At 38.0% G+C, this 11,246-nt stretch overlaps 1 protein-coding gene across 1 annotated transcript; it reads left to right on the forward strand.

Annotated features, from left to right (window-relative positions):
* The first annotated feature begins 4,441 nt into the window (after window positions 1-4,441).
* On the forward strand, window positions 4,442-10,387 carry LOC104406232 (mitochondrial pyruvate carrier 1-like). The gene is made up of 5 exons (XM_010015155.1): window positions 4,442-4,462; window positions 6,228-6,287; window positions 6,985-7,081; window positions 9,323-9,455; window positions 10,203-10,387. The coding sequence occupies exons 1-5, from the start codon at window positions 4,442-4,444 to the stop codon at window positions 10,219-10,221; spliced, it is 330 nt and encodes a 109-aa protein (XP_010013457.1). The 3' UTR covers window positions 10,222-10,387.
* Window positions 10,388-11,246: the final 859 nt, after the last annotated feature.

Raw genomic sequence — 11,246 nt, forward strand, 5'->3', positions numbered from 1 at the left:
AGGGCAGAAGGAGCTTGGCTCGGCTGTGTGTAGAAGAGTGTTTAACAGATGCGGTCGCAAGACTACTTATTTAAACTTCTGAGTGTGTGTGAATATGTACGTTTTTCAGAGGCTTAACTAAAGCCCTGCTTTCATGGGAATGTGGCTTCAGTCACCTCCTGAACAGCTCAATACTTCTTTTTTGTCAAGCTTTAGCTTGTGTGGTCTGGTGAGAGGAATGACATCTCGAAGTGAAATCGCAGGAACGTCTTAAAGATGCAGTTGCAGCATACTTGCTTAAATCTCAGGCAGGCTGAAGTTTCTTTGGCTGACAAGCAGTTTGACAAAGAATACAGATAAAAATGGGCCCTTCTAATAAAGGTGATTGAGCAACCCTTCAGTATAGGTGTTGCTTGCTGTTCTACCTACGTGTATTGCAATTGATGTTTGATATTGAGCAAGTATGTAGGAGGGCATCTATTTATCTGAGAAACAGTCTTGATGGAAGTAGCAGGAGGTGGTGTAAGCCTGCATGGGAGAGGGATTATAATATAAAAGCTCAGAAAGCAAATGGGTTTGTTTGGCACTTGCAAAATCAAGCCTCACAGAAACAGTGGGGCAAAAAGATGAGACGCAAGGAAGAGAACATCCCTGAAGCAAAACAAAGAAAGGTCAAAGCAGGCTTCTGTGGATTCCTTCTGAAAGTTTTCAGGATATTGTGTAAACTTGATAGGTGCGCTTTGATGTTAACATTTAGTTCACTGAACCAGAATTTGAGTGAAGTATGTAAATGACCAGTAAAACAGCAGTATGCTTCGAACTTAGAAAAACAAACAAAAATCCGGAAGAGATAATGGCAGCTTCTGAACACCACCACAATTACTTGCTGGAAGTATATCTGTTCTTAGTAAAGACTGAAAAGGTAGCTGAAATTAACCTTTTCAGAGGTATTTCATCCTAGTCTTGAAATAAGCTGTATTGCAAAAAAAGATAATTCCATGGGATTCTACTGTTGTGTACAAAGATATCTCCTAAATTTGTACTTCTGTTACTGAGTATCATGAAGGGCTAAAGTCAGTGGCTTCATGTGGTACAGCCTTTTAGTGTTGTTTCTTGCTTAGTAAGCAATGTGTGTCTAAGTTGTTGCCTTTATGTTGAGTTTAAAATTTAGGTAACATGTCAATGAAAGATCATATTCTGCCTTCTCTACAGAAGGAATGGAGTTTATGTACTTTGAGCTGTTACCTCTTTACATTGCTTCCTGAAGGCTTTTGCTTCCCCAGACTACAGGAAGAACATTAGAGTCCTGCTGTGCTCATTGAGTAAGAGTTTTTCCTCAAAGCTCTAAGACTATGGTACCTGCTCTAAAAATCAGAATCTAATCACTGCAGTGAAGCAACACTTTATAAATGTGAAAGTTGTTTGTGGGAAATGATTGAGATATGGTTTGCGATACCGGTATTGAGCTTTAAAGTCCTTGACCCCGAATAGAGTAACAGAAGTTACCCAAAGAGGTAGAATTGCGTGTTCCATTATTATGGCTTGGGGCAGTCAAAACTTGCAGTCCTCCACTGGAATAAGTAGCTTTGGTTTCAGCTTTATAACCTGAAAACATGAAAGCAAGCATAATGAATGCATGCTGCTTTTCTGAGGTGGATATAGTATTAGAATAGCATTGCATCATGGGTTAGCTTTTCGATCTTGCACAAAGAACCAGGATAAATTGCTTTTAAAACTGACATTAATAAGTAATTGTTCTGCCAGTTTCACATCTGGCTTCTCTTAACTGGTGATTAATAGGGATCTGAATGACTTTAAATCATATAAATACACATTTACTCTAACTGTTGTCTTAATGCTTTAAAGTCAGCATAGTTAGAATGTTAGCTGTAGGTAGACTTCCAGTTTTTGTAAAATGCAGCAGTAATGTTAACTTCAAACTAGCCAATTAGCACATGAAAGTTTGGTAGCTCTGTATATTATGACTTTGAAGTTGCATGTGTTTTTTTTTTCTATAGATCCTAAAAATGTTAGTTGTCACTAAAATTATATTATCTAAGCCATTAATAGTAGGTAACTGAGTCCTCTTAATTTCTATTCTAATGATTTAAACCAGTAGCTTCTGAAAAACATCCAGTAAAGCAGCTTTCTTTTTTTTTGAGAGAGATCTATATACGCCACTCTAGACAAGTTCTGGCATTGTCTTGCGGTAGAAATCTAAATTACTTTAGTTGCATAAAGAATACCAAGGAGTCTCAAAATCTTCTGGTAATAGAAAAATAAGCATGGAGACTTTGGTCTTCTGAGGCACTTCTGAAATATCTCTTCCTGATGACTCAGCAATAATGCAAATATAGTCATTGTTAATTTAGGTGGCTTTGAAATAGTTCATTCCTGGTAAAGCTTGCGTGCTTACATTAACATAAGCTGTCTAGGACCTTTCTTTTAATTGAAATGAACTTTAGAAGAGTTAGCATCAGTATTATAAACGGAATTAACTGATCTTCTGTTTTCATTAGTAAATATATAAATGCAAGGACATAACTTGGGGGGAAAAAAAAAAAATAAGAAGTCCTCTACTGATCTGTGCTAGAAACTGAAGGACACTGTGCCTGCTGTCTCAGTCTTGTATGCTCTGAGAACTGAACAATCTAACGCTTTTGCAGAAGGGTAATACCATCACGTCTTAGGAGATGGCAGTGTGGGGGAACAGAGTGGTGACAGTTCATCTGTATTTGCAGGATGGCCTCTGGCCTATTAATACCCTCACTGCCAGTATGAAGAAAATACATATATGAAATTTCTTGAAAAATAATTCTTCCTCAATATAGCCTTTTTGGAATGAATTGCAGTAGCAATGTAAGGTATTGACTAGCTGTCAGTTCCTCTTTAGATGTCTAGGCACTTAATCGGAAAGCAGACACACAGAAACTGCTTGAGTAAATTCAGCAACTCCTGCTTACAGTTCTGGAAATGTTAGTATGAAGTGTTCCCTTTGTCAAGGGATTGAATGTAGTTCTTCATAATTTGAAATGGAGTCAGGAGTAGATGAGTACACTTGTTGCAGTTGGATATGGTGCATTTGTTGTAGCTGTATTGGCTGCAGAGCTTTGGGGCTGGATGTAAGGGTCTATATGACCTTTATCTGCTCTCTTCTAGGAGTATAATAATTTTACCAGTCTCATGTGAATGTGAGGATGATCTTAGCCAGAGCTGCCTACTCTGTTAAAATAGCATCACTTTGATTCTATTTTAGGCTTTCACTTGCCTGAAAACAACTTCCAATTTAAAAATCAAGGTTAACTTCTGTTGGCACAAAACCATCATGCCAGGAAACAGATTTAAACTTCTTTGTTTAAGGGTTGGTTTTTTTTTTTTTTTGGGGGGGGGGGGGGGGAAGAATGCTTTTTTTTACTTCTTGGAGGTTTGTTTTTTTTTTTGTGTGGGGGGGGGGGGAGGGGAAGTATGCATTTGTTTACTTCAGTTAACTATTGCTATGGTTCAGTTAATAAGAAAACAAAAAAAAGTGGTTAGATTGATCAAGGACACTCTAACAAGCATCTTGTTACAAGTCACAGGCGGATTCAAAGACTCGCAGCCAGTGTGATTTCCTGAGTAGACCTGACTGTTCCCTTGCCATAGCTATTTGTATAACAGCGCTCTAAGAATACGGAAATCAGTGTGAGGGAAGTGACTGTTAAGTGTTCTGCAGCAGTAGGCTTTCTATTAGTAGCTGGTTTCTTGTAAGTCATGATTTAAATTGAGTCCTATCAGTATCTGTGTTGGAAAGAGGACGTTTAAAAATTCTAAAGCTTTTTAAAAAGAATAGCAAGCAATCTTAAATATATGCTGTAGTCTATCTTTCATGCATAGATCATTAAGTTATTACATAAATTCATACCTAGATGATCACTTAAATGAAACCCATACGTGATGGGAGTGTAATTGCATGTGAGATCACTGAAAATATGTTATAGCTTATGTCTGGAACAGCCACAGTTGGCCTAAGCTGAGTGACAGTAAGATCTTTGGCAAATTTGGTTTGACCTACTTGTAGGTATACAAAGAATTCCAAGTTCTTCAAAGCCACAACAGAGGAACTGTAGCTGTTTAGTTTTGTCATGACAGACCTTGTTGTGACAGAAATTTTTGTCCTTTTAAACTAGTTGGGGTAGCATCTCAGATGTTTTGAAGACTACAGGGGATGAATGTCTTCCACAGACCATAATGAGATTTTATTTTGCTATGAAAAAGATACGAAGCAGCAAACAGTTATCCTGAAGACAGCTCTTGAGAGAAATGGAATTTTTAATACTGCTACATTAATCAAGGTTAATGCCATGATAGTTTTCTGACTCCTACCTATTTTCTGTTTGTGATGCACTTCTCATTATGCTGATTATGAAAGAAAGTAACACTTTTTTCTTGTTTCTTCCATGTGCTTTTTGAATGGAAAACAATGATGGCCCACTTCAACAGTACGGTAAGAAAAGGGAGGGGACTTCTGGTTTCACATCTGACTTCAGTAACTTGCAGTCTTTTTGCCTTGGCACTGTCACGACCTTGCCTGCATCTGAAAGCATACTGCAGACTTCCAGGAGTAATGCATTAGTAATGTTTATTTGCAAGTCTGAGGTTAAGGTGACCAAATATTAGCTCCTTCACAAGTCTCCTAAAGCAATCACTACAAAAGTAAAGGGGCTTCATTTTTTCCATACCCTTTGCTACAGAGATCAGGTCAAGCTGGAGCCACTCTTCTGCATAGCAACAATACTGGTACATAACCAAACTACCTGGCTTGTTTTTTAACGAGCTTTATGTTACCATTTATTGCCTGACATGTAACTCTCACTGCAGACTCTTCTTTCCTTCAGCCTTATAGTTTGCTTCTGAAACTGGGAGTGGTTTTTTTAAGCCTGTTATACTGTGAATCATAACGTTATGGAAGACTTGCTCTTCTACACAGACCAAAGACAAACTGTAGAGGTGTAGTTTAATTCTTGTGTGTGTAAACTGCGAAGGCTGGCTGCCTGGAGGCACTTAAAACTGGATAACCATCTCAAGTAAGCAGGTTCTAAATCTACCTCCCTGGTCAGCAGAGGAAAGTTACTGCTGCAGTGCTGCTGGGATGTGAACTGATGATTCATCAGCTTGTGCAGCCTGAGATTGAAGTGATCCATAGTCTATGGTGTGTGGTTTGTTTATATTCTAGTAGAGTTGAATTAAGTAGCAGAAGTCATCACTAGGACTTCCAAGTCTGTAAAGACTTACCCTTCTGAAACTACAGTTGTTTAAACAAGACTCCTGAAATGACTAGAAACCTCACCAAGTACATGTACTGCCTTACCAGTTTTGGTTTGCAGTCTGCTGTAGTGTGGTAATGCTAACACAAGTTGTCTTGCTGTCTTACTGTGTAAATAATTATGGTTATGACTAGATGTTTGTTTCTGGTCCTCTTATCATACTTTATTTAAATAGCTCCATTAAAGCCTCTAAACAATATCTTGTGTGCTGATGACTGTTTTCTATGAATATTCTTCTTGCAACATCTTCTGCAAGTGGTGTTACAAGCACATTGTTTTACGCTATTTAACTATAGCTGTACAGTCTAAATGCCATGTAGCCATGCAACTTCTCAGTTACGCCATGGTACCTCTCATGAGAGGCTTTAACCATTAGATGTAATTTTTTCTATCAGTAGGAATATAGTAAACAAATGCATTTATTGCATCTTTTGAAATACTCTTATTATAAATTTTAGTTTGGACCAATGTCAGTTCTGTGGACACTTGCAGAAATATGACATTGTTTTGTGTATTGCACTATGTTAAACGATCAAAATGGTGTGTACAACTTAACCAAAAAAAAAAAAGCGTAGTAAAAGTAAGTTTCTTCTATTGCAACCCACATCTGCAGGAAGCAAGTGTGGCTTTTAATACTGCTGTAGTGTTGACAACCTAGTATCTGGACTGGCTAGAGTATCTTTAGTTAAAATTGTAAGAAACTTAAACATCACCTGACAATTCAAAGTTTTTGCAATGTCTTCAGTGTTACATTTAGGGGAAGTATCAAAAGAACAGAAAGTTGGAATGTACAAAGCTTTTTCTTGCAAAGTGCATCTCTTTTGCCATGTCTGGCCAAGTTACTTTTGCACATCCGTAGTTTCTCATTAGGAGAAGCTGATGCAAGTACTGCATGCATCTTCTGTGGAAAGAATTCTACTGAAGGCTTGTTACTTTTAACAATAGTGGATATTTGACCTGGGAGACTATTTTTCTCAGTCTTTTAGACAATACTTGTCAAATGGAGCTCTCATCAGTTTTTCTGAATTGATTCTTTGCACTTCTTGTCTCTCTTTTCCTGTGTACACACCTTTACCTAACTGCTCTACTCTTATATTTGTCTAATCACTGAGCTTTCGGTAGCCACCAGGTTGTTTTGGCCATTACAGATGAAGCTTTAGGTAACAACTTGGTTTGGTTGCATGGCCCTGCTCTTTCAAAAGATGGTGTAAGCACTTGGAAGAAGATGCGTGCTGAGCATTTCTTCATCCTTGGCATAACATGAAAACAGTTCCAGTTCTTCAGTTCAGCAAGTCCTTGTGCTTTCATTACATTTTTGAAAAGCCTTATTTGAAAGAGATGAATGCTAATTCTCTGCACAGAAGTGAGCTATAAATCTGAGGCTGTTACATGTTTATACTGATCAGTGATGGCCAAGGTATTATAATTACACAAAACTGCATTTCAGTGGCCTTTCAGTAGTTCCTCTTCAGTCTGGAAGAACATTCGGAGTGGGTTCCTCTTCCTTTCACCCTGAAGGCTAGATCCTGCTAGAAGAAGGGTTTAGTTTTTCTCCTTTACATCAAAAGTAGTCCCTATCTTAACATGGAATTTTACCTTTAACCCTGTCCTCTGAAGCTTTGTGTGGCTAAAAAGAACTATAAGAATACCATAAGAGGTCTGTGTTTCTGTGTAACTTTATTTTCATTTTCTGTCTTTGCAGCACTTTTGGGGGCCAGTTGCCAACTGGGGACTTCCTATTGCTGCTTTTAATGATATGAAGAAATCGCCAGAAATCGTTAGTGGCCGAATGACATTTGGTAAGACGTAAGATAAACTAATTGTCAGTAAACAGACTACAGAACAGAGATTTTTCTTTCAAGTTTATTTCAGACAACTAATAATTTATCAAGTGATACACTACTAGTTGCCTGCACACTTGTGATTAAAGCATATAGATACAAATATCTTATTACATAATTTCAGAGGCCACTTGAAAACTGAGGCACTGCAGAGTGGTGGGATTTTGTTTTGTTTGGGGTTTTTTTTTTCAGAGAGTTTTCCAGTAGTTTGGAGGGAGAGGGATGATGTAGGTCTTGAGTCTTGGCAGTTTTGATCACCAGACTCACTCCTAAAGTGTAATTATTTTTGTATCTTATACTACTTATACACACACTAGTTCAGAATGTGTCATTTACCCAACTTCATTCTTTGTGTGAAGAACAATGATGCTTTGTGGTTAGTATGAGACTAAAATATCAACACTGAAAAAGTGAAGAAATGGCAATTCTTAGTCTTCAGAGTGCAAAAAGCAGTTGAGGGAGATTAACTCCTTGCAAAGCAGTTGCCTATGAGAGGCTAGTGTGATTCTTAATGGAATAGTGAGAAACGTTTTTAAATGCATGAACAATATTTTTTTCCCCCATTTTTGGACCATATATAGCTTTTTGCCTGTATGTCTGTCTCTACATTCAAATTCTTCTCTAGGATCATAAATCTGGTAGCTTTAATTTATTAGCTTAATTTTTTTATTATTTTCTTCCTTAACTCAGTTAACTTAATTCTGAGTAATTCTTCTCTCCCCAAGCAAATAGCTTTAGGTTATGGAAATTTACGCTAGGTTCTGCTTACAGTAATTGTCTCCTAATTGGCTTCCTCAAGATGGAAGACCGTTTAGAATAGTCTCTGGCATAGTGAAACTGTTTTGCAAATAGTGTTTTGGTGGCAGCTACCCAGTTCAGCCAAGTTGAGACACACTTTTAATTTTTATAAATATACATAGGGCGGTGTACGTACAAATGTTTTTCTTCCATCTTTTAGGTTTTGTACTTTAAGAGAGGCTGTTTTCCTTGGACAGTTTCCTGGGTTTTGGTGTGGTTTTTTTTATTAAGCCTGTCAGAACTTTGCAAAACTACTGACATCTTTGGTTGTAACTTCCTGCATTTAAGTGCAATTACAATAGAGTAGATTAAAATTGTTTCTTATCTTCCTGGAAAGCAGATAACAAAGCTTTATGCTTCTCAATGTTCATGATTTCCTGGAGATAGAAGCCACCTTCTCTTGAAGTCCATTTTAAAATGTTCCCAGCAAGAACTGTATTTAAGTAATTAGTATTTCAAAAATACTCTGTCCTAGAAGTTGTCAGAATAATTGTATAGGACAGGCCATGTCTCATTGGGATTAACTCTTCTCTGGCTGAGATAGTTCAGGTAGTCTTGTGGTTTAACCCCAGCCAGCATCTAAGTACTGCACAGCTGCTTGCTCACTTCTCCCCTTCCCCCAGCTCCCTGTGGGATGGGGAAGAGAACTGGAAGAATGCAAAACCTGTGTGTTGAGATATCAACAGTTTAATAACTGAAAGGAAAACATAATAATAGGAAAAAGACAGAGGAATAAAATTCAGGAAACAAGTGATGCACAGTACAATTGTTCACCACCCACTGACCAATGCTCAGCCTGTTCCCAAGCAGTGATTGGCAGTTCCTGGCCAACTCCCACCCCCCCCAGTTTATATACTGGGCATGATGTGCTGTGGCATGGAATACACCTTCGGTTAGTTTGGGTCAGGTGTCCTGTTTCTGCTCCCTCCTGGCTTCTTGTGCTCCTCCTCACTGGCAGAGCAGGAGAGACTGAAAAAGTCCTTGATCAGGGAAAGTGCTATTTAACAACAACTAAAAACATTGGTGTGTCATCAACATTATTCTCATACTAAAGCCAAACCACAGCATTGTACCTGCTACTAGGAAGAACGTTAACTCTATCCCAGCTGAAGCCAGGACAGGTAATAAACTAAAGACTCAGCTGCATCACAGGAAAGCATATGAGGGAACAGAGTTCTTGTGGAAAGCTTCAGCTCTGTAGATATTCTTGTGTAGCAAAAATGAGTACTGTTGTGTGTTTTCCTTCATTGGATCCTTGGTATGGACACGTTTGTAGGACTACTGGAAAATTTAAAAGCCGTGAGAAGCATTGTAACTGTCATTACATTCCATTAGTATGAAAATTATGCCTCAACAAAATGGAGGTATTAAAAATCTATCAATATCTATCATGTTTTGCAGCACTGTGTTTGTACTCTTTGGCTTTCATGAGATTTGCCTACAAAGTGCAGCCAAGGAACTGGCTTCTTTTTGCATGCCACTTCACTAACGAAGTTGCACAGCTTACTCAAGGAGGACGACTGATCAAATACAGGCAAGTTACATATCAAAAAAGGGAAGTCAAACTGATGGCTCTACTCTGTTAGTAGATTTCTAACTGTGGTGGAAACCCTTACATGGCTTCTGAACATGTTTAACTTCATTACCTTTTGAAAACTTTAGCAAGCTCATTGTCAGTAGGCTAACTATGACTTGTTGCCTTGCACTCCCTTTGAAGCTTCTGAGGGATACACACAGAAAAGAGTGAAAACCCTTATGGTCATGGATGTAGATAGGACTTACGCAGCTGCTGGCTATTCTGGGGTTTGTTTCATGTATTATGTTCATTAGTCTGCATGTGTCTGTTTCAGTAACTGATTTTTGAGATGGAAACATCTGAAGGGGTTGTATGTCTGAAATAGAAATTAAGCAAAATCTCTCTAAGATGACTCTTTTATATATCGGGTAGATAGATACAACTGAGTGTGACCGGGGAACAGACTGCAAGCAGTCTCACACCCTCACTGTGTAACAAGTAGTGCAGACACTGCCCCAGGTAGTCCTCGTGAGTCAGGATTATGGCTCTTCTCACTTCTGCTCCAAGAAATCAATGTGGAGCAATGGGAGGACAAAGCTTCCTGAACTATAAATTAGAAAGTGAGCAAAACTGCAAATGGACCTGCCTTTCTATAAGTAACTGTCCAAATGTCTTTCATTCCTAAAGTTCTGGTTTAAGTCCAGACTCTTTATAGCACTTGCAGCTGAATATTCACTCTTATAAAATATTATCTTCTCTTGGCAGGCTTGAGAAAAAGAACTAAATGTCTACTTTGAAGTAAGCCATGGAATGTGTTTATCCTGAATTACAACCAAGGAAGATCTGCCATCTACAGTTGCTCTGACAATTACAATGGGGTTAAAACAAACACCTATTATGAATGACCTCACCAAGAATCCTTCTACTAATTTTTTTTTTATCTTGCCTTTTAGAGAGTAATATTCAGCAATGTAAACCATTGTATTTGAAGTCTCACTGCCTTACAGGTCCTTAATAACTACCCTTTTAATAAAAAGTTAGTCATCTGAATAACAAGCAATATATGAAAACCAACTTTTTTATCAAACAGTCTACGAAAGTGGCCCATGATGGCTTGACAACTGTAGGTGGTATCATGATATTAACATTCTTAAAAGCCATTTTACTTGGGTGCATTCATTCCTATTCTATTTTATTTTTTTTTTTAACTTAAGCAGTGGCTTGCTAATCTACAAGAACAAATGTGTAGCTAGGCAGCCTGGAAGTGACCAGCTATCCTTCTTCCCTTACTGCATGCCTTGTCTCAGTAAGACGACTTCATTACTATCCATTTTTAAGTCGCACATTATTTGAAAAAGACTTGGAAGAGCAAAACGATAGCACTGAATGAATGAAGGCAACAAGGTCTGGTACTGTTCTTTAAGAAGTTCTGAATGGATTTTGTTTTTTCCTACTGTTTGAGTTGTTCTAGATGTACGTAATCCTTACACAGATAACTTAACTTTTTTGAAGCTAACACCTGAAGGACATGAGGTGCCTTTCAGTAGTTTTTAATGTCATTGGGAGAGTGGTTTTCCTGCATGACCTGCCTGAAAATTACACTGCTGTAAAGATATAGGTAACGAAGAATGTGTGTGATGGATTTTATTTCAGTGCAGTGTTTTTGAACAATAAACATGTTCCAAATGGCAATAAATCCTTTCAACATTTTGAAAAGTTTTATTTGTCATACTGTGATACCAGATTCAGAAGTGAAATTTTAGTATGGGGTGTCAGTTTATTACTGTAACAGCATTAAGCAAAAACAGG

The sequence above is a fragment of the Nestor notabilis genome, unplaced genomic scaffold (genome assembly GCF_000696875.1).
Source record: "Nestor notabilis isolate BGI_N333 unplaced genomic scaffold, ASM69687v1 scaffold11935, whole genome shotgun sequence".
NCBI classification, from domain to species: domain Eukaryota; kingdom Metazoa; phylum Chordata; class Aves; order Psittaciformes; family Psittacidae; genus Nestor; species Nestor notabilis.